Source organism: Neoarius graeffei, chromosome 4, assembly GCF_027579695.1.
Source record: "Neoarius graeffei isolate fNeoGra1 chromosome 4, fNeoGra1.pri, whole genome shotgun sequence".
Classification (NCBI taxonomy): domain Eukaryota; kingdom Metazoa; phylum Chordata; class Actinopteri; order Siluriformes; family Ariidae; genus Neoarius; species Neoarius graeffei.
Window position 1 is genome coordinate 395,179 of NC_083572.1, and position 24,822 is coordinate 420,000.

Genomic DNA, 24,822 nt, shown 5'->3' on the forward strand with positions numbered 1-24,822 from the left:
GAAATGAAAGGAGACTCTCAGTGTGACCCACCATGCCGTTCCTCGCACCGTCTCCCACCGCCACCCGCCTGCACGCGCTTTCTGCACGGAGGCGCACTCAATGCATGACGTCACGGATTGATGCCCGCATTTACATAGAAAAACGTTATTTTATAAATCTATAATTTCATATATTATTGTCAAATTGTAGAGAATATTGATGTTGGAGCTAACTTATCTTTTACAAATATTAAAAAACAACAACAAAACAGTCCCAATGAAAAGGGCACTTTGGACAGCAAACAGAAAAGGGGCGGGGCTAGAGCACCTGTAGCACCGGTTCATTGCACGTGGGTGCTCAATATGGACCCTGACACAATTAACTGGTACATGAATTTTCTTAAAGATAGAAAACAAAGGCTCGTTTTTCATGGAAATACTTATCAGTGTGTAGCCATAATGTTAGCAACAAAAAAAAAAAGTTCCTGTTCTCATGTACATTATAGTAGCTATAAACATTAATTCTTTTCATTCTCCACTTATCATAACGTCTTTATAAACACAATTTAAATTTTGCATAAACATCTTACAGAAAACATCACCATAACAACACTGATTTTTAACTAATTTATCTTGAAACGATAACGTATGAGAACAAGCACATTAATAAAGACCTACACTATTGTCAGAGCCACTATTATAGAGAATTAATCAACACCTTCTGATCAATCACAGTCTATGACTCAGCAGCAGTGTGGCGTAAACGAGTCTTTAATGGACACTGCATTAACTTTCCCAGAAAAAGAAAGATGTACTATTAAAGGTATCATCCTATTCCTATTAGGTGTAAACAACAGATCTTAACTTCATATTAATAAATAAATAAATAAATAAATAGAAAAATGGACTGACAGTGAAGTCCAGGCTTTACTGATTGTAGATGCGATGGAGAAAATACAGCGTGATTTTGGCGCATCCAAAATATAAAAATCTTCGCTAGCATTTCCTGTTAACATCACGCTAATAAGCCGGTTTACATCACTTCAGCGTTCCTGCTGGCAGTGTGAATGTAATAGACAAAAACCTGCTCGAAGTTGTGGAGTTCTCAGGGGAGATCCCCAGGGGGTCGTTCCTCTCAATAAGCCCTGAGGTCTGTTTGATCTGAAAGTTCATGAATTTTTTTTTAATTCTGAGAGAAGTATACAATCTCATCTCATTATCTGTAGCCGCTTTATCCTGTTCTACAGGGTCGCAGGCGAGCTGGATCCTATCCCAGCTGACTACGGGCGAAAGGCGGGGTTCACCCTGGACAAGTCGCCAGGTCATCACAGGGCTGACACATAGACACAGACAACCATTCACACTCACATTCACACCTACGCTCAATTTAGAGTCACCAGTTAACCTAACCTGCATGTCTTTGGACTGTGGGGGAAACCGGAGCACCCGGAGGAAACCCACGCGGACACGGGGAGAACATGCAAACTCCGCACAGAAAGGCCCTCGCCGGCCCCGGGGCTCGAACCCAGGACCTTCTTGCTGTGAGGTGACAGCGCTGACCACTACACCACCGAGTATACAATTTAACACTAATTAATTTAAGTCTGGTTAAATACAAATAAATATCTTTCTGACAGAAACAGACAACACAACATTCAGGGAGGAAAAACAGGGACAGATATTTACAGCAGTCAAGAAATGTTTTGAGAATATGAATGAGAAGTTTGTACTAAATTCATATATTAACATGCTTTACAATTTTAATATTTTTTAATAATTTAATGAAAGAACACCTGTGAAATCCAACCCACTGAATCACCTGCTGGTTAAAATCTATTTACAGCATTTATATACTAAAATTAAGGCAAATAAATAAAAAAAATCTAAACCATAAACACAGTAATATATAATCAATATAACTCACCTTTATACACATATTTATTGTGATGAAATTTTACAAAGTCTTCCTGTAGGAGGTTTTTTAGCCTTCATACACAGATTTTCTTTGCCAGCTGGAGATTAGCGAACATGAGTGAACATGACAGGATTTCTGGCAGGAATTTTTACTGCTAACGTGAGCTAGCTGGCTAACATTAGCGAATTCAAAAGGATTTTCTCAGAGGAATATTAAGTCATATTCACAAATGGTCATCGTTTAATGTTTACTGTCAACATTAGCCTACGTGGCTAATAAAAGCTAACTTGACAGAATTTCTGAGGAAATTTTAATTAATTTATAAATGTTTATCTTCTTCACTATTAATGCTTGCTTGCTAAACCACACATTATCAATAGTTGAGAGCTACTTTTTGTCACGTTAAAAAAAAGTATATATATTTTCCTTTCAGCTATTTTGTGCTTTAAGGTGTCAGTGTTGTGACCCCTGACCCGCCCTCTGCTGGTCATGGCGAGTTATTACACCTCCATACTCACATTCTGTTCAAAATCCATCCATCAGCACTTATCCTGTGCAGGGTCACGGGCTGGAGCCTATCCCAGCTGACTATGGGTAAGAGGTGGGGTACACCCTGGACAAGTCACCAGATCATCACAGGGCTGACACACACAACCATTCACACTCACTTTAGAGCCACCAATTAGCCTAACCTGCACGTCTTTTGGGGGAAACCAGAGCACCCAGCGGAAACCCACACAGACATGGGGAGAACATGCAAACTCCACACAGAAAGGCCCCCATCGGCCGCTGGGCTCAAACCCAGAGCCTTCTTACTGTGAGGTGACAGTGTTAACCACTACACCACCGTGCCACCTCAGTGACAATGAAACACCTATTAAATAAAGTTCAGTCTCATAATCGATATAATGCCATACTTGGTGGTAGAAATGTTTTTGGAGCTCCACCCTTGTTCAGTAATTTCCTGTGGTGGAAAAACTATCAAAGACACTGACTCAGGTCCTGTTGCTGTTGTAAATAATTTACTTCACTCCTTACTCCACAAATTACATTTCATTATACATACACCTGAGACAACAAATATCAAAAATATTTAATGTAATATCTAAACACATACAAGTGCATCTGCAGTGACACCGAGCTTCCAGATTTAAAGCCCATGTTCCAGCGTTTCCCATTAAACCCACGTCCCAGTTTACGGAGAACACGAAATACTTTGATGAACACATGAATGACGCACGTTTACAATGATACTTGATTTTATTTTTACCATTAAAATGTTAACAATTTTAAATTAAACTTACACTTTCTCAAAACAGATGTCTTTTTTAAATTAATCATTGAATCATCAACACAAATAATGAATTGATAAAATTCAGCTTTGACACACAGAAACAATCAAAATAAACACCTCCACCAAAACAACCCAAACTGTTTTCTCTACACATCAAAATGGGTACAAAGATTTAAATGAACATTAAAATCAGTAATGTGATGATTACTGAGTCACTTCTTGGATGAGAATGCCGTAAGGACGGATTGAACTCTTCACGATCTGCTTCTCCTGCTCTGCTGTGCTGCCCTCAGGAACAGGGATGAGCCAGAAGTTTTTCTGTGTGATAATCTTCCGTTTCTGTGGATTGATTCGGTTCTGCATGATGACTTTGTAGGTTTTACCAGTTTTCTTGGATGTGAATGTCTTGGTCATGGCGTAACCCTCTGCAATTGTAATGTCAGGAGTTGAATAAATGCCGCGACCGTATGCTTCACGTGGACCGGCTTTGTAATGTGAGTGTGTGATTCCTTTAGCACCTTCGATGCTTGTGCCATGGAAGGAAACGGGCCACTCACCGGCTTCAGAGTGACTCCTCCAGTGTGCAGAACCAAGCCATGCATTTCCATCTGGGTATTTATCCTTCACTTTGAGAGCGAAGCGGTACCATCCGACCGGCCGCATGTATGGCTCACCTCCACGTGAGCACTTTGAGGAATCCGTCAAGGCTCGGAAATCATAATCAAAACCTGGATCAAAAAACTCCTCCATATCCACGAACAGCTCATTCCGTAATGCAGAGATTTCACTCGCACTTACTTTTAACCCTGCAAGTAATTCAGACACAGTCATCTCACCATCACCTGTCAATGCCTTCATTAAAACAGTTGAGATAAAATTTTCAACTGTCAGTTTGTTGGTAATTTCTCGCGCTTTGCGGTCAGCAAGAGGTTTTACTGTAGCACCAGTGAGAGCAGAGAGAGCCTCCAACACAAGATTCCTGTCCATTCCAGGCATAATGAACTCTTGATTCGAGATCTAATGGGTTCTGAAGATCTGTGTTCTCACAAAACACTCCTGAAGACTGAATGTCCTCAGCTCTGTGCTCAGACAGTTAAGGGAATGGGTGGAGCTGACAAAGGTGCCAGAAATATTTCTGTTATGTCTTACAGCTTCCTTCCTGCCATACAACATGCATATTTTCACTTCCACTTTGATCAGAATTCTCTTCTCATCTCATCTCATTATCTGTAGCCGCTTTATCCTGTTCTACAGGGTCGCAGGCGAGCTGGATCCTATCCCAGCTGACTACGGGCGAAAGGCGGGGTTCACCCTGGACAAGTCGCCAGGTCATCACAGGGCTGACACATAGACACAGACAACCATTCACACTCACATTCACACCTACGCTCAATTTAGAGTCACCAGTTAACCTAACCTGCATGTCTTTGGACTGTGGGGGAAACCGGAGCACCCGGAGGAAACCCACGCGGACACGGGGAGAACATGCAAACTCCACACAGAAAGGCCCTCGCCGGCCACGGGGCTCGAACCCGGACCTTCTTGCTGTGAGGCGACAACACTAACCACTACACCACCATGCCGCCTGAAATTGTTATCTGAGCTCTTAAACATGACTGAACACAGTGGACATTTCACAACACAGCTCTGAACACATCCATGCACACGCACCAGACCATGCCCTCATGCACAGACCACGCCCCCAACAAGGAACTTCATTTCCACAGAAGTCTCATCTCATCTCATCTCATTATCTCTAGCCGGTTTATCCTGTTCTACAGGATCACAGGTAAGCTGGAGCCTGTAATGGATACTTCAGAACACTTAGCAGTTGTCTTTTCAGCAGAGGTGGAAAGAGTACTAAAATATTATACTCAAGTACAAGTACTGTTACTCTGATGAAATTTTACTTAAGTACAAGTAAAGTTACCAGACAAAAAATCTACTCAAGTAAAAGTAAAAAGTAGATCATTTAAAATGTACTTTGAGTAAAAGTAAAACGTTACTTTTAACAATGGGTGTTTTCTGCCTCCATTGTGTTGTGCAAAAATGAAAAAGAAGAGGAAACAAGGATATATGTACATCTCAACCCAGATGTTTTATTTAAAGGAAGTGTATCAAATTGAATGCTTAGGATAATGCTGCATTAAAACTGAGACAAACAAAAAAGGTCAATACACACAGTCATGTCGTTTACATCGCCCTGACCACACACAAAGCATTGTGCACGAAATATGAAAGTGAAATGTTGCACCGAAATCTCGTAGCTTGCCTGTGTGCACTGTGTGTTATTGAACAATTCAATTCAAACATAATTTTTTTGCTTAGTATTCCTTTCTGGCCTGTTGGATGTAGAATGGTAGGAGGACTGATCGCGTCAGGTTGGCGAGCTAACTTGCTTGCATGATTAGCCAGCCGAATAACAGACTAGTTACCGTTATGTTACAGTACCAACAGGTTGCTACTTCAACATTAGCAATGCCATCCACTATTTTTGGAATATAACCAGCCTATTGTCGGTTTTACTATGGAAAAGAAACATTATGCCAATGACAATACTTACCTCAACATGCTTGCGCAGATTAGACGTCGAATTTTTGTATGCCGCAATGGTTGTCTTCTTGGGCACACATAATCTGCATTGTATAATGAAACTGTCACCCCTTTTCTCTACGAAGCTGAAGTGATCACGTATGTAGGGCCAGGGATGCACTTCATTACTGGAAGAAATTGCGTTTTCTGCAGGGTCGTCCACCACAGGTTCCTCGGTCTCCTCCATGTCCGCAGGGGCGCTTTATCAACACCCGTGGCCCGGGGGCTAGGCCCCTCATAGGCTACCTGTCAACCCTACCCTTACCGTTGGCCAGGAAAACACTCTTATTTTATTTGCAATACGTGTCAAGCATTTACAGTGTAAGCGTGTAATTAGCCTAGAAGCCTACGATAGGTTACGTTTGGCTCAGCGTAGCTGCGCAAGGCCCACGCTCACATCGCTCAACACATCCAACCACAGAGGGAGAGAAGAACGTGCGCATTATCATTACAGAGCCGGTTCTGATTATTACCACGGACAGGACAGTGATACTGCGTAACTTTCACGCAGGGGCATGGCCAGAGATAACCACACAAGCGTGCGTGCGCGATAATGTGTAAGCATAAAACACACACACCTACAGACAAGGCCTTTTAAAAAATAAAATACAGTGGGGCAAAAAAGTATTTAGTCAGCCACCATTTGTGCAAGTTCTCCCACTTAAAAAGATGAGAGGCCTGTAATTTTCATCATAGGTACACTTCAACTATGAGAGACAGAATGGGGGGAAAGAATCCAGGAAATCGCATTGTAGGATTTTTAATGAATTAATTGGTAAATTCCTCGGTAAAATAAGTATTTGGTCACCTACAAACAAGCAAGATTTCTGGCTCTCACAGACCTGTAACAACTTCTTTAAGAGGCTCCTCTGTCCTCCACTCGTTACCTGTATTAATGGCACCTGTTTGAACTCGTTATCAGTATAAAAGACACCTGTCCACAACCTCAAACAGTCACACTCCAAACTCCACTATGGCCAAGACCAAAGAGCTGTCAAAGGACACCAGAAACAAAATTGTAGACCTGCACCAGGCTGGGAAGACTGAATCTGCAATAGGTAAGCAGCTTGGTGTGAAGAAATCAATATTTCACGCACTCCATCAAGAAAAAAAGTTTAACATGATGAACACGGGCATACTGTTTTGAGCATATGATTTTTTAAAAAGAAACTAGCTACATCAAAGTCCTTCAATAAACCCATCCTTTAGCGCAAATGAGCTTAACCTAGTTCAAAGCATGATGCTAGCAGTAGCTGCATAAGGCAAAATCATGTGGGCCTTTCATCAACAACAAGCCACAGCGGGTAAACATTAATAATCAAGCGTCCTTACCTTAAAACGTTGTCTTGATCACAGAACTTCTCAAGTATTTCACTTAAATCCACACGGGTTAACAACACACCCAACACAGCTAGCGAGAAATGTGGATCTGCGCTAGCTTTGTATTGCTATTCCCCTCAGTATGCTTACTCTGTCTGCTGCCCCAACTGTCAACATTATAGGCTACAATCTTTTCATCAATTTCTTCAGTAGATGCCATTTTAGACATTTTATTATCCCCATCGAAATATGCTGTTATACTAACAGGATTATACCCATACGAAAAAAAACAGTAAAGAACTTATACGAATTTACCACTGTCTTAGTAGTAAATCCTGATAAATATAAGGATAAATCCTTATAAGGATTTATAAATAAATATATATGCCATGTATGATTTACTCCTGAAAGTGGCCCATTTTGTATTTTCCTCATACAAATTTTTTATGAAAATCTAGTATGTATGAAGTGAACATTGTGCATGGTTTTTACAGATAATGTGTATGATGAATTACACCGTCTTTGTATGCTTCATGTAATGTTTGTAGTTTTAAATTATATTTTACAGTTTAAAATATATATGCCTTTTATATGTAAATCCACACAAACATATATGTTTTTGTTTGAATTGTGGATGTATCGTAAAGGTATTCTATGATGGCTCTCTGTGTTTTTTATATGTCAACATTACATTGACAGTAATTGGTTGACATTTTAAAAACATAGATAAACCTGAACAACTCATACAAAAAAAAATCTTCTATTTTTACATTTATAGTAATTGACTGACATAAAAACATCTATAAACCTAAAGAAGTCATACAATAAACCTGTCTTTTTCAGTAGGTTGACATATAAAAAACATAGAGAGCCATCATAGAATACCTTTACGATGCATCCACAATTCAAACAAAAACATATGTTTGTGTGGATTTACATATACAAGGCATATACATTTTAAACTGTAAAATATAATTTAAAACTACAAACATTACATGAAGCATACAAAGACGGTGTAATTCATCATACACATTATCTGTAAAAACCATGCACAATGTTCACTTCATACATACTAGATTTTCATAAAAAATTTGTATGAGGAAAATGCAAAAGGGGCCACTTTCAGGAGTAAATCATACATGGCATATATATATTTATTTATAAATCCTTATAAGGATTTATCCTTATATTTATAAGGATTTACTACTAAGACAGTGGTAAATTCGTATAAGTTCAAATCACACGACACGTATTCAAATCACAACTGACTTATTTTACTGTTGGACAGATCATAGCATATCTAGCCTAGCTGCACAGAGCCTAGCTGCTGGTAGGCTGATAACTGATAAGTAGCTGATATTCTGAACAGATTGGTGATCCTTACCTTAAAAAGTCTGTGACTTTAGGCAACGATTCTATCATTACCTGCATCTCTCTCTTTTTTTCCTTTTATGCGCCCCGCTAACATGTGAACGCTTCATCTTTCAAAGCCTCTAAATTTGTGTCTCAGTAGTCTGCAGTCTTTGGCGCGCTTTCGTGCGTGACATTACATTTTGTTCCATTTTATTCTGGTCCAGTTGTGGGTGTTCGTTTCGTGAACCACATCCCCCATGTCTCTTACAGCAGGCTACTGTGCGCTCATTTATTTCTAACCTTATTTCTATCCGTACATTAATGTAGGCCCACGATTCTGACAGTTTATTATTTTATTAATATTACAAGGCCCCTGATTGGCTGTGGCCCAGGGGCTTGAGCCCCCCCCCCTTAAAGCGCCGGTGCATGTCCGCCATCGTCTGTGTGAGACTCACGCTCGCGACAACTGTCCTTCCCGTGATTCATTTCCAGAACGCATTTCCCCTTCTCCGTTTTAGCCTTTTTTAAATTTTTTTATTTTTTTTACTCAGTAACGGTTGTGATGTAAAATGTACCGAAGTACACTACTTAAAAGAAAACATACTTAAGTAAAAGTACACTCTTTAAAAATTACTTGAAAAAGTATAAGTACACAAAAAAGCTACTCAAGTACAGTAACGCGAGTAATGTAATTCGTTACTTTCCACCTCTGCTTTTCAGTTATTTATTATAGTAGATCATATAAAATAGGAAAGGAAAAAGAAGAGAAGAACACACCACTTCAATGATGCCGAGAGTATGCGCACTCTGAGTTGTGTTTTAGTGGCTGTTATCTATTATATTCTAAAGGCATTCGCTTACTGCTCGCGTGTTCACGTAATTGGCTCAAGATTTTCTATGAAACTTTGTTAAAGCGTGCACCTGCCATGCTCTGGTATGTGCAGGCAGATGCGTAGTTATGGAGAACTCAGGCACCCTGCTTATCACCACCAAGGCCACAGAAAGGCGATTGCAACCTTGGAAAAACATCTTTCTCAGTACACTAGGCCACTTGAGCTCAACACACAGAAACACAGAGAATAGGAATGTTCATCCAATAAATTTCCCTCACATTTCCCCCCTTTTTATCCTACAGGATAATAATTGCTAAAGAAAGAAATGTACACAATTTCAGTGGTAAGAGTTCCCAGAGAGATTCGACTTAACACGTCATTGAGTGTACAGGGAAAATGCTAAGACTGTTTTGTAAGACATAGACGTCTTAAGTTAATGCTAGCAAGCTATATACATAGATCAGGAAACAATAGAACAGAAAACAACCACAAATGAAAGTGTTTTAAGTTAGGGCTAATTTCATGTCAGCTGTGCTGATGTCATCGAACGGTGGGTTGTAGTCTTCGTGTGGGTTTGGAGGCCAGTCAGGTAAGTCATCTGGGTCTATTTTCACCATCTGGTAACCAATATTTGTCAGCTGCCTCTGAAATACAGACATACAACATTGACAGAAAGCAGGGAGCAAACATAGCATCACAATCACTAAATCCAGGACTGGTATGGTGGATGGAATCAGAGTCTTCCATCCACTAAACCAACTGTCTTCGACTCTGTGTTGGCCTGGGTTCCCTGTATCGACCACCACACGAATCCTCCCGTGAGCCCCAGCAGGATCAGAATGCTCAGGCCCACGACTGGACCTAGCTTATAATGATTTACCCCCTTCATTTTATGTTAACTATGTCTCCGAGTTAACCCTTGCCCTTCTTGATGTGTATTGGTGCTCAGAGGGTGGGCACGCCCTATCAGCCCTCGTCCCACCTCACCGGGACTTGGAGGAAACTCGAAACCCTAAAACTTATCTATCGGCTAGACACTGAAATACTCTTCCCTATTGAGGGTGCGTGCGTGATTGATGTGATACTCGCACTGTTCCATGCAGTGATGCCTTTCTTCCTCATGAGCTTAAGTCAGCGTCTGGGTCACTTAGGCCTTCCTTTTCCTCCTGCTCAGCTGGTTCAGGAACCCTCTTACAGTGGCTAGCGTGGATCCACGTCACTCTGCCTGTGACCTTCACTGCCGTTGGGGTCGTGAGCAGGACCTGGAATGGGCTATTCCACCATGGCTTGTTCCACTTGGTTCGTCGGAAGTCCTTCATCACTATCCAATCCCCTGGTTGTAGATCATGCAGAGGTCCCTCAGTGGGCTTGGGAAGTGCTTCTTTTACCTGTTTGTGGATAGATTTCAAAGCAGAGGACATCACTGCACAGTAATTCAACATTGCATCATCACACAGTGTGGTGTTCGGCAGTGTTCCTTGTGCTGGCCCTATCCCCGTGTTGGGTACTCGTCCAAACAGAATTTCAAATGGGCTTAACCCATGTTTAGGCCTAGTTTGCATCCTCATTTGTGTGAGTACTACAGGGAGGACCTTTGTCCATCCTAGCCCTGTTTCTGTACAAGCTTTGCTTAGTTTATTTTTAAGGGACCCATTTTCTCTCTCTACTTCTCCCACACTGGCAGGATGGTAGGCACAATGTTGTTTCAGGTCTATCCCTAGGAATGCTCCTATTTTCTTTAGGGCTGCATTAACAAAGGGCGTTCCATTGTCACTTGAGATTTTGCTAGGTATACCCCACCGAGGAATTATGTCTCTCAGGAGTGCTTTGACTACTGCCTCTGAGTCTTGTTTAGCTGTGGGGAATACTTCAATCCATTTTGAAAACATGTCAACTATTACCAGGCAACACCTTTTCCCTTCACTAGGTGTCAGTTCAATGAAGTCCATTTGGAGATGATCAAATGGTTTGTCTGGTATTGGGTGTGCTGCTTGAGTTAGTCTGATACCTTGACCTGCATTATGTTGTGCACATATCAAGCATTGCTTGCAAAATTTCACAGCGTAATTTGAAAACCCCTGAAAGGTTATTTCACCTCTTGCCCCCCAGCCAGAGCGGTCAACCTCTCGAGATCAATGCCTTCGTGCCACCGCAGAATTCTGGGGCAAGAACCGCGAAAAACAGACAGGGACCCAGAGATTGGTTTCACCGTCGTTTATTCACAATTTTCACCAAAGATGGAACATCCACAAAAACTTTTTATACATTTTGTTTATCTCTCTAAAGGCAGGGTGTGTGTCTGTGTGTGAATCACTGGACCTTGGACTATGTGTGTGCGCAAAAATGTGGGTGTGTATGTGTATGTGTCTGTGTGTGTCTGTGTGTGTCTGTGTGTGTCTGTGTGTGTCTGTGTGTGTCTGTGTGTGTCTGTGTGTGTCTGTGTGTGTCTGTGTCTGTGTCTGTGTGTGTCTGTGTCTGTGTGTGTCTGTGTCTGTGTGTGTCTGTGTCTGTGTGTGTCTGTGTGTGTCTGTGTGTGTCTGTGTGTGTCTGTGTGTGTGTCTGTGTGTGTCTGTGTGTGTCTGTGTGTGTGTGTGTCTGTGTGTGTGTGTGTCTGTGTGTGTGTGTGTGTGTGTGTCTGTGTGTGTGTGTGTCTGTGTGTGTATGTGTCTGTGAGTGTATGTGTCTGTGACCTTGGCGCTATGTGTGTGCGTGAAGAGGGGTGGGTGTGTGGGATGTGTGTGTGTGTTGTGTGTGCGTCATCAGCTGTATGTGTTGATATCTTGTGACTAGGTCAGTGAACCTTGGACTGAGCAGATCACATCTTAATTCCATCAATATGTATGTGTGTGAGTGAAACCTTGGATCAATCATAAGCAAAATGTCCTGTATACAGTTCATATCAGCAGATGTTCTTAACAAATATCAGCATTTACGCACGACACAGAGCAAGATGTTCTTTACGACAATTTTTAAACAAAGACACTATGTCTAGTCTAGCAAAGAAGGTCACACAGTAACTTGGTCAAGTTACACAGGAATAGTTTAAAATAATAAAGGATCTAAAAAGCTAAAGGATCTAAAAAGCTAAAATATTAAAATCATAAAGTCTTAACACATGACTCACCTTGTGCAGCAATAAGGCTAATATGAATCACATTCTGCAGCTATAAAACTAACATGAATCACTTAATGCAGCTATAAAACTAACAATTCAACACTGAAGAGACTGGTTAAATCTAACAATCCCCCTCTTTGATACTATTTATAGTATCAGATTAGATTTTAATTAGATTAGTATTACACCCTAGCAGGACGACAATATACATTGTTTTCCCTGCGCGGGGGTTTATGGGTAAAAACATTTATCATCTTATATGTCCTATCCATTAAGCATTTAAAAATGCAGGGTCCAAAGAAGAGAAACAAAAGGAAAACCACAATTACAGGTATACACATAGAAAAAAATAGCAGTCCATTTACCAAACAGTTTAGAGAACCATATCCACCCAGCTGTGTCTCCATGCTCATCATGCTCCAGCTGTTGAGCGATCTGTTTCATTTGATGTATGGCTGCACCTATTTCGCCATCTGGGTTATCATTAGCAGGGACAAAAGTGCAACAGCTTTCTCCGACCATAGCACAAACACCCCCTGCCAACAAAATATCAAGGGCCATCTGATTTTGAGTAGTCATTAGACGCAGGGCAGTTAATTCAGTCCTAATACCATCTACAGCTCTAGTGGTTTCATTAACAAAGCTGGCTAAGCGATAATGTGTTATTTCTACTTCCCTCCACAAATCAGATACGCCAACATGAGGAAACAGCGATGTCCAGAAATGGTGCCATTTAGAAGTAAGCTGATGTGTCAGGGGTGGGAAAGTACCATAGACATCTCGTTTCGGGCAATGAGCAGAGAGGGGATGGATAGCAGTGATAGCGTTCTTGAGTCGTATGGGAGCACAAACGCCTGACCAATTGGTGGGAAAAGAAACAAAGAGATCAGATCTATTACCACAGTATCAGTACCAGTTTAATGCTAATTTAACACCAGGATAATTATTAGGGTGTGGTAGAACACAATCAGGATGAGCCCTACATGTATTATTGACATACCCGATACTGTTGCATGTGCAATTAGTTAGCTGAGGGTTACATTGGCATGAATTTGGGACCCAGCAAGGACATGGAGAGGTGGTGGAATTCTGATCATATATGTAATTACATTGAGAATTAGGAATTTGTCCCAAATACACGTTACTTCTTTCAGAGTAATTTGTTCTAAAACAGTGAGGGAAAATGAAATTAGAAGGCATATCTACCTGCAGAGTAGTGAGGATAGAATCCTGTAGTATAATGTCGGGGGTATCTGTGCCAGATACTGAAGAAGACTGGTTTAAAATTGCTACCACAGAGGGGTGCGGAGAGTAATTACAGAAAGGGCCCCAAAATTTAAAAGGTTGGACCCTTGGGCCCCAAGCATAATACAAAGCTTCAGAGCATAGAGGCAAAGGTGGATGTGTAATAATAGTAGAAGGCGGCATCAAATGACATACATAACAACTTTTGTTCGTGTATGTTCATGCAGTCCAGTTAGCGAATTTCCAGAAGATGTTGTCTCGAGGTCCAGCTCGAGCGGGTAACCCTGCTCCGAGCAGCAGTAGAGTGGTCACGAAATTCGTGATGAGGACTGTCATGGTTGTAGTGAGGATGATTGGTTCCAAATGGGGCACGAGATCTCTTCCCCTCTTTGTTCACAATGTCTTGCAGGGAGTAATCTGAGGATTCTCAGTCGGCCAGGGCTGCATAAATGTCATGTCAAATCTGTGTAGAGCTCAGAGATAGAGAGAGAGAACAGAGACTGGATAGGGACACAGAAAAAACGTTAATAGCAAACTTGTCATTGTAACACAGCTTTGTAATGGAGCCTTCTTCAATCGCGTGGCATGGATCCACTGTGGAAAAAGGTCAGTTAAAACAGCAGTACGAGTAATGGCGACTATTTCTGCAGGCCCACTATATCTAGGTTCTCCCAATTGTCCAAATCGTTTAAAAAGTCGCACCAGCACCCAGCGCTCGAAACTAACGGTGTCCCGATGTCCCGGGGACCATAAAAAATGTCATCGGGACACAAAATTATCATATCTGGGACAATCCCGGGACAATGGAAAAAAAATAGCTCTAGAAAAAAAGTTCTACATTAATATTATTTACAAAGCCGTAACACATACGTAGACATTCACCTAATTTGTCAATTTTAATTTTAAAACGTTAACAGCAAAAAATACATAGTAGCTACACTTTCGATGCACCTGCATCCGTAGGCTACAGAGCAGCGCATTCTGTTCTAGAATCTTCGGCCGGAGTCCGCATTATATGGACTTGGAATGGAATTGCTAGCGCACACGCTGCGCCGACTCTTGCCAGAACAAAAATGCTGAAGTGGTTGAAGCGGACCGACCGCGGGGAAGAAACTGAAAGCCCAGACATAACGTCTCCGGGACCTTCAGGATCCAAAGTGTCATCGCCTGGTCTGCAGGCAACGCTAGCAACTGAATGAACTTAATGAACACTGTTAGACACGTTATAAAATACAACAGGAATGATGTGGATGATATTGACGGAAGATACCGTTCAACAGAATAAGTGAGTTTTCTTGGTGTCTTTCTAGTTCAGAAAGTTTAGTCAGTCAGCAGCACAGCTAGGCTCAGACCTGCTGGCACTATGCTGATGTTGCTAACATTTGCACCCACGTTTCGGCAGCCAAAGTTCATAAAATGGATAACGGAAAGTTCATAAAAATGGATAACGGTAATGGTGAAAATGATAAGTTGGCCTTATAAGTGCCAACAGATATTCAAGGTATAAGTAGATGAAATGAACATAAAAGGGGTCTTATTTTCAACTAAAGTGTACTGCAGATGTAGGGAGTTGAAACATTTTCTGAATGAGCTAGTTGGGCCCCTTTAAATAAACGGGTATCTATTCATACAGTGAGATCGCCAAAGTTTAATAAACTGAAAATGCAATAACTGTAATTTTGAAGTAGATGATGTATAGGACATGTGTCGCTTGTGTCTTGTGACTTATTGTAAAAATGATATAAAGGGTTCAAAATCGCATAGTTACAAATATAATAGTAACTTCATATGATAATATTAACCACTGGTTATTTCAGAGAGGAAAAAAATGGGGACACTATTGCTTCCATTCGGGACAATACAACACAGAATTCGGGACCACTGGGGGACACAAAGAAAAAAAGTTAATTTCGAGCCCTGCCAGCACCTTGTGTCCCACGTGGAAGGGGTGTGTGGGTGCTGCTGGTGAAGACGATTTTGTACTATTGACCTTAGTACAAATTTTATGCAACTTATTGATAAGGGCTGCAGAATATTCATCCATATGTGTTTTCAAATCAGAGGTACCCAGAGCCAGAGTTCCCTTCTTCCAGAGGAGAGGGAAAGGTCTTCCAAAAATAATTTCGTAGGGGGAGTATCCCCCTAGACTAGGTTTTGGTGTCATACGAATTTCAGCCAGAGTGGCTGGCAATAAGTCTACCCAATTTTTGAACCTGTGGCCTGCATGGCCTTAGTTAGTTAGATGTTTAATCACACACACACACACACACACACACACACACACACACACACACACACACACACACACTTTCTGTTGATTTTAATTGAATTGAGATGAATCTTATGTTGATGATAACAGTTAATTTGTCATTTTTACTGTCTGATTTTTTTCACCATTTTGAACATTTTTTTTAGTTTAATTTCAGATTGTTCAAATTTAAAATCTAAAAATAAAATCTTGTCTGAAAAATCATCTGTCACATTTCAGTATTAAAGGGAACTTTTCATGAAAAACGTCCTTAATGTCGTCTCTGAGTGGAGACTCGAAGTGCAGCCTGTAAGTAGAGTTAGTGAAACTGATTATTTATCTGTAACAGCATGTTCCTAAGGGTTTTGTTCCTAAGGGTTTTATTCCTCTTATACCACAGCAACTTACCAATAATTATGATTTTATTTATTAAAGAATGACGTCATTGTTTTTTCCATTTATAGTTGTATTTAATGTTGTAGAATGCTGGTGAAATGAGTTAGTTTCTGTTCTCACTTGCAACTATAGCAGCTGTAAGCTGTCGTTCCCTTCATTATGTTTATGATGGTGTCCTCCACCTACCATAGGCCCTTTATAAACACTGTTAGGACACGTCCACCCCTCTGCAGTTATACAGGGTGTTTAAAAAAATGTAATATTATTTGAGATGTAAATGTCAAGGCAAATGAAACTGAACAGGCTTAATGTTGCGCAATATAAGATTTATTTCTCAAAATTTTAAATGAAAAATTATGTTAAATGTAAAGGAGGGATGTGGCAATAATAAAGACCTGTTCTTAATTTACCCACAAATGTATTTATTCCACTTGAAAAGTGTTTGGCAAACCAGCTACCAGATTTGGGACGCAACGACATCCTGAACTATTTAATATTTGGCTTCAAACTTGAAAAAATTTCAGCCCAGTGGCTGAGAAACACTGCGATGACACACAAAACACCTTTTCTTTTCCAGTGAGTGGCATTTCTATACCTAAAAAGATAAAAACAAACTATCAAACACAAAATTTTGACATTTCCACACATGCGGTTAATATTTGAGGTCAATTGAATGAGAATTGGCAAAGTTATTAGATTGTGAAATATCAAATTTTTTGGAACACCCTGTATTTCTGTCCAAGCTCATGCCCTGCACATGTACTTTAACTGAAATCGAACTTTAAAATGTTTAAATTTGTTTTTGGTTATCGATTCCATATTGTCTCATTTTGTCCAGATTTACCCCGTGTGTTTGGGTGGTCAGGACTAACAGGAGTGTATTGGTTCATTACTTCGTGCTCCAGAACTGAGATCTGAGCTCTTTTATGCTTGAACTGAACATGTTGCTTACATTATAGCAGCTATAAACGCTTGTTCCCTCATCAGCCTCTTTATTCTCTCTTTAAATTAATAAGAGAAAATAAATGCAGCTTGTGATGTCAGTTACACATCTTAAAGAAGTGTAAACTCCTCTGTCCTGAAAACTGAAAGTTCCAGCCTCATCTCTAAATGTTACACAGCACTGACACTGGAGACTCCTTCCAGAGACGATACACACTTCTCCTTACAGATCAGTTTTATAACCTGTTTATTATTCACTGGACACACCCCTATGAATGAGCTGTTACTATAGAAACCATAATGTATTAGAACGAGAGCATTAATATAAACCTGCACTACTGTCAGAGCTGCTGTTAGAGAGAATTAATCAACACCTTCTGACCAATCAGACTCCAGAACTCAGCAGTTTCCTTAAAAGATATGTTTCTGTACTGGCCTCACTAAGCGTATGCGTACTCAGCTATCCAGCGCATATCAACGGCTAGGTGAGGTGAACAAAGAAAAGATGCCAAGGGTATCCAATTCCTTTTCTCCTCTCCTTTATTTTACACATGAATTGAACATATGTGCAAAATCACGCCGTAAAACTGAAAGCAGACACAAATAAAGACATCTTTTTAGCACATATTCGCTGTCTAAGTCATTTCAGACTTCACATGTAACTTAACCTAAGTTTACATTAGACCGTATCTGTCTCGTTTTCTTCGCGGATGCACTGTCCGTTTACATTAAAACGCCTGGAAACGCTGGGAAACGGGAATCCGCCAGGGTCCACGTATTCAATCCAGATCGTGTCTGGTCCGGTGCTGTGTAAACATTGAGATACGCGGATACGCTGTGCTGAGCTCTAGCTGGCGTCGTCACTGGACAACGTCACTGTGACATCCACCTTCCTGATTCGCTGGCGTTGGTCATGTGACGCGACTGCTGAAAAAGGCGCGGACTTCCGCCTTGTATCACCTTTCATTAAAGAGTATAAAAGTATGAAAATACTGCAAATACTGATGCAAATACTGCCCATTGTGTAGTTATGATTGTCTTTAGGCTTGCCATCCTTCCACTTGCAAGTGGTAAGTGACGCGCATGCCCGACATGCACTGGGATCACACACACAGCGGCTCAGTCCCGAATCACTGCTCGTGCGCTTCACTTGCGCGCTCTGTGAGCTGCGCAGGGCCAGAGTGCGCACCCTCCAGAGGGCACTCGCTGTTCAGGGCGGAGTGATTTGGAGCGCAGGATGCCTGCGGAGCCGAGCGTATCTGTGTATTGGCGTTGCTGTGTGCACGCGAATCGTGTATTGGCGTTGCTGTGTGCATGCTAATCGTTTTAAAAACGTTAATCTGATGATCCGCTGATATGGTCTAATGTAAACCCCACCTTACTGTATGCATTGTTTTACATTGAGCATGCTAGCTGCCATTACTCGGAACACAAAGAATCTACTTGTTGTAGAAATACATCCATTTACACCTTAAACATTCTCGTCTCTGTGAAGATTCTCAGGCTACATCCACACGACAACGGCAACAAGATGTTATTTAAAAATATATCGCGTCCAAATGGACAACGATCAGTAAAATATCAGGTCCATATGGCAACGCAACGCTTGCTGAAAACGATGCAATACACATGCCACACCTCTAGGGGCGCTGTAAGACGGTCCCTTCTGAGACACCAGAACAATAGAAGTAGTAAGGACGCATGCGCATAAACTATGCGCGAGACTTCATATTAGCCACAAAGTCAGGAAAATCTGTTAGTAAAATTACATTATAATGACCAAATACAATGAAAAGTATTTTTCCAGTCTCACCTGTGAAAGGTAATCCCATGTGATCTCGTTTGGACGGCAAACCTGTTGGTACAGTTAAACGCAGCTAATCTTTATTCTCCGCTTTGACCTATCCAATATGGCGGCGAGGATGACGTATGATTCTACGCGGAAGGCGGCGTCTTTAATGGTCCGGAATAAATTGAATGCTACACGTTGATGGATTAATTTGCTCTTCTACGCCCTTTTTGAAGAATGTATTGTAGGATTTAAACCATCATCTGAAGAGGTGAGATCGCTCCTTTTTTCCCTATTTTTGCTGGCGGGATTAACTCTGCCCTAAGGGCAGAGTCTCTCTCTCTCTCTCTCTCTCTCTTTGCACCATTACACAATAAATATTCACAGTGAAAATATTTTGTAAGCGCGTTTCATGAACCAAGTTATAGGATTTGTTGACAACTCGCATCGAGTTCGTTACACTTCTACCTGGCGTGAAGCACTCACAGTCATGTGGTTGTGACGTCATCATAAACAAATCCGTTCTACTCATCCAGACGACTTCACAACGGCAACGTTGCCAGATCTTTCCACTCTGGAACCCGTTCTCAAAAAGATTGCGTTTTGGGCACCCAAAACGCCGGTGCCGTGTGGACGCCAGGCCTAAACGATAAGCAATTGTATCAGAGTCACCTGAATCCGTTGTCATGTGGACAGGGCCTCAGTCATCCAGGTCATAGTAACTGTGGGTGGTAAGAGAGCAACTGGACTTGCTTGAAGATTCTTGAAGACGTTTCACCTCTCATCCGAAAGGCTTCTTCAGTTCTGTCTGACTAGTAGGGAGTATCAGGTATTTATCCTCTCATGGATGAAAAGCTCATCTAAGGTGTCGTTGAGTCATCCTGTTGGTGTGGGTCACTGGGGGCTGGGTGTGAATGGCCTCGAGAGTCGTTAGGGTGATCAATGGATTGCCCGTTAAGGTGATCAATGGAATCCTGATTCTCTCTGTCCTCCTGTGAGTCACTGAGGCCAAGTTTACATTAGACCGTATCTGTCTCGTTTTCTTCGCGGATGCACTGTCCGTTTACATTAAAACGCCTGGAAACGCTGGGAAACGGGAATCCGCCAGGGTCCACGTATTCAATCCAGATCGTGTCTGGTCCGGTGCTGTGTAAACATTGAGAATACGCGGATACGCTGTGCTGAGCGCTAGCTGGCGTTGTCATTGGACAACATCACTGTGACATCCACCTTCCTGATTCGCTGGCGTTGGTCATGTGACGTGACTGCTGAAAAACGGCGCGGACTTCCGCCTTGTATCACCTTTCATTAAAGAGTATAAAAGTATGAAAATACCGCAAATACTGATGCAAATACTGCCCATTGTGTAGTTATGATTGTCTTTAGGCTTGCCATCCTTCCACTTGCAAGTGGTAAGTGATATGCAGTGAGATCACACACACAGCGGCTCAGTCCCGAATCACTGCTTGTGCACTTCACTCGTGCGCTCTGTGAGCTGTGCAGGGCCGGAGTGCGCACCCTCCAGAGGGCACTCGCTGTTCAGGGCGGAGTGATTTGGAGCGCAGGATGCCTGCGGAGCCGAGCGTATCCGTGTATTGGTGTTGCTATGTGCACGCGAATCGTGTATTGGCGTTGCTGTGTGCACACTAATCGTTTTAAAAACGTTAATCTGATGATCCGCTGATACGGTCTAATGTAAACCCCACCTGAAAACAGCTGGGTTTTGGTGTGCATTCAGTTGTCTGGGAAGTGTGCCAAGGACTTCATTGTAGGTGGCTGATAAATGATGTCTTAGACCCCCACCTCTGTTCAGTGATGGCCGTTCCAGGTTGACAAAAATGGCTTCTTTAACTCCTCGCTCATACCAACGATCCTCTCTGGCTAAAATGCGTATGTTGCAATCCTGAAATGAGTGTTCTTTGTTGTTAAGATGAAGGTAGACAGCAGAGTCCTGGCCTGAGGAACTGGCTCTCCTGTGTTGAGCCATGCGCCTGTGAAGCGGTTGTTTGGTTTCACCAATATACGAATCCATGCATTCCTCACTGCACTGAATTGCATACACTACGTTGTCCTGTTTGTGTCTGGGTATTTTGTTCTTAGGGTGGACCAGTTTCTGCTTCAGAGTGTTACTGGGTCTGAAACATACCGGAATGTTGTGTTTGTAGAAGATCCTCCTGAGTTTCTCAGATAGACCAGAAATGTAGGGAATGACAATGTTCTTGCGTTTGTTCCTGTTATCCTCCTTGTCCATTATGTTCCTTTTTCTGCTCTTGAAGAAAGCCCAGTTGGGATACCCGCAGTTCTGAAGTGCTTTCCTGATGTGGTTCTGCTTCTTCTCTTTTCCCCTCTACCATTGTTGGAATGTTCTGAGCCCTGTGTTGCAAGGTCCTAATGACCTTGTCCTAATGACCCCCAATTTGTGTTCCAGTGGGTGATGAGAGTTGAAGAGTAGGTACTGGTTTGTGTGTGGGTTTCCGGTAGACCTCGATGCTAAGGCTTCTGTCTTGTCTAATGTGTACAGTGGCAGCCATTGAATTTGTTCCACGTTTCCATGACTGGCCCTCAGCAGGCCCTTGGCCGTCCCCTGACTGGTTCGTGACTGTCTGCCGATTGGTCCGTGCAGATAATTTATCCCCCACAATGACGTAGTCAATGCAGTCCTGACTGGTGACGCCCCTAAGCAGCTTGTGTGAAAACCAGCTGCTATCCCTCATTTTTCCACGGGGAGGAGCAGTGATTATCCCTTTCACAAAGCAGGTTTATCAAACGCTGAGAACAGCTGATTTCAGTTAGTTAATTCAACCCGGAGGACTTTCACCGGGAGTTAAAAAGCCATAAGATTTTAATGCGCTCATACAGCGAGTTTGAATATGTTTATATATAATTGAAAGATTGATTGATTGATTGATTGATTGATTGATTGATTGATTGATTGATTGATTGATTGATTGATTGATTGAAGTGTGCATGCTCTCTACATAAACACTGTCTAGTGCAGCATGGATAGGCATAAATAAATACAACCTCCGCTACTGTCTAGTCCCAGAGAGGCTCGGCGTAGGCCACTGATGAAACTATTTGGCTGTACTACTAGGCAACTACTTGTCTCAATACTAGGCCTTTTGTAGTAGTAGTAATAATGATATTTGCCTACTGAAAAGTGATCAGGTGAAAAGTTGAAGCTGCAGCAAGACCTTTGCTATTAAGCCTTTCGTAGGTTAAACAGGCTTCGGCAGACAACATCCTGGAAAGGCTGTGTTTTTCTTTGGTTTGATTAGCCTACGATTTAATCTTTAAACATTATGGTTTCAGCAGTTCGCTTAAACATTGGAGGCTGCAGAGTCGGGCTGCAAGATTTCCCGACACTTGTTTAAGATGACAAACTTCATAGTAAGGAGAAAATAATTCCACAGTATTTAGTTCCTCATCAGTCTCAAAAATTAATAGTGAAGGACCAACGCGAATTAAGTCCCCAAAAAACATCTCGTACTGTAGGCCTTTATTTTACATTTTCAAAAAAGTCCGGAATTGGAAGTCGGTCAGTGGAGTGTAATGAAGTGTCTCATTCACTCAGCACAAAAGGTCGGAAAACAGTGGAGAAAACAGCGATTGCTTAAATAGGCTACTAATGTTTTACATTAGTAATTTAATGTATGTGACAAATAAGTTCATTGATTAAATATAGCTGCAAGCAGCAATGCGGGGCCAAGCAGGGTGACCCAGCCTAAGTTGCCATGGCAACAGAAAGAACTGACCAGGCAGACGGTCATAGGCACGCACAGGAAGTGTTTACAAGCAGAAATGTACCTCCAACCAGATGGTTAGAGGCATGCACGGCTTCACCGTCAAATTCGATTGACTGTGATGGCTGAAATTACTTCAAGTGTACTAGGTGTGTGTCTGTGTGTGCTAAAAGACTGCTGAGATATGAGCTCAATGATATATGAGCCAAAAGACATTTTGGAAAGTTATAGCGCCCCCTAATGGCCAATGTGCACCAAATCTGGTAAGGGCCCTTTTGGACGGGTGAGACACAATCCCACCAAGTTTGGTTAAGAAAGGTCAAAGGGCTGCCGAGATATGAGCACACTTCCTGTTTTGCGTCTGCAACGCCAAATTTGATTGGCAGCCACGGCCAAACGCTTAGGAATTTCTAAAAACCGGGTAAGTTTTTTGTGCAGCTTAGTCCAAAGTTGCCATCTACCAAGTTTGGAAGGAATTGGTCAAAAATTGAGGGAGGAGAAGCATTTTAATTGATTTTCACAAAATTCAAAATGGCGGAAAATATACCAGGCGGAATATGACGCTGTAGGGGGCATTGGATTCGTTTTGACCCAAGTATTCCAGCGATCCTAAGATATTGACGATCAGACATACGGTTCAAAAGTAACAAGCAGAAATGTACCTGCAACTTTGACCTGTTGGTGGCGCTAGAGAGTTTGAGGTGGTGAGTTGAAATTTGGTGACAAGAACCTTGAGGCAGCCTAGAATCAGTGTGCCCAATTTGAAAACCTCTAGTCAGACGGTTCTATGGGTTGCCATAGAATTTCATTGATTTTAACAAAATTCAAAATGGCGGAAAATCCTCAAGGCAGAATATGACGTCATAGGGTGCGATGGATTCGTCTTGACCCAAGGATTCCAGAGGCAGTGGAATTTTGTTTCTAGCCCAAACGCATCATGAGATATGAGCCAAAAGTCATTTTTCCTAGTTATAGCGCCCCCTAGCAGCCAATTTGTTCCAATTTTTTTGTGGGCCATTTTGGAGGGGTGGGGCATAAAGCCATCAAGTTTCGTTAAGATACGCCATAGGGCGGCAGAGATATGAGCACACTTCCTGTTTGGCGTCTGCGCAGCCAAATTTGATTGGCTGCTACGGCCAAACGCTTATGAAATTCTAAAAACCGGGTAAGTTTCTTCTGAAGCTTAGTCCACAGTTGTCATGTACCAAGTTTGGGAGAAATTGGTCCAAAATTGAGGGAGGAGAAGCATTTTAATTGATTTTCACAAAATTCAAAATGGCGGGAAAACTATATGGGCGGAAAATGACGTCATGGGGTGCTTTGGATTCGTCTTGACCCAAGGATTCCAGGGATACCAAGTTTTTGAAAATCGGATCAACGGTTCAAAAGTTACAAGCAGAAATGTACCTGCAACTTTGACCTGCTGGTGGCGCTAGAGGGTTGGGGGTGGGGACCTAAAAATTGTTGTGGGGAATGCTGAGACTGTCTAGAATGTGTGTGCCAAATTTGAGCATTTTCCTATGTGTCGTTCTATGGGCTGCCATTGACATCCCATAGGAGAAGAAAGTTGAATAATAAATATAGCTGCAAGCAGCAATGCGGGGCCAAGCAGTGTGACCCAGCCTAAGTTGCCATGGCAACAGAAAGAATTGACCAGGCAGACAGTTAGTCTAAAGTTACTATGTACCAAGTTTTGGAGAAATTGGTCAAAAATTGAGGGAGGCGAAGGATTTTAATAGATTTTCACATATTTCAAAATGTTGGAAAATCTACCTGGTGGAATATGACGGCATAGGGCCTGTTGGATTCGTTTTGACGGAAGGATTCCAGAGATAGTGGAATTTTGTTTCTACCCCAAACGCATCATGAGATATGAGCCAAAAATCATTTTTCCTAGTTATAGCGCCCCCTAGCGGCCAATTTGGTCCAAATGTTTTGTGGCCCTTTCTGGAGGGGTATGGCATAATGTCACCAAGTTTCGTTAAGATACGCCAAAGGGCGGCCGAGATATGAGCACACTTCCTGTTTTGCGTATGCGCAGCCAATTTTGATTGGCTG

At 41.9% G+C, this 24,822-nt stretch overlaps 1 protein-coding gene across 1 annotated transcript; it reads right to left on the bottom strand.

Annotated features, from left to right (window-relative positions):
- Positions 1-2,910: 2,910 nt before the first annotated feature.
- Positions 2,911-4,256, bottom strand: LOC132884235 (uncharacterized). The gene is made up of 2 exons (XM_060918053.1): positions 3,746-4,256; positions 2,911-3,613 (listed from the first exon to the last, which is right to left on the bottom strand). The coding sequence occupies exons 1-2, from the start codon at positions 4,182-4,184 to the stop codon at positions 3,393-3,395; spliced, it is 660 nt and encodes a 219-aa protein (XP_060774036.1). The 5' UTR covers positions 4,185-4,256; the 3' UTR covers positions 2,911-3,392.
- Between the last annotated feature and the right edge of the window lie 20,566 nt (positions 4,257-24,822).

What these genes read in the sequence shown, in the direction of transcription:
- LOC132884235 (XM_060918053.1), bottom strand. Translation starts at nt 4,184, where the DNA reads ATGCCTGGAATGGACAGGAATCTTGTGTTGGAGGCTCTCTCTGCTCTC. An exon ending in GAGGAGTCACTCTGAAGCCG is followed by an intron (nt 3,614 to 3,745) that starts GTGAGTGGCCCG and finishes TTACAATTGCAG; the next exon opens with AGGGTTACGCCATGACCAAG.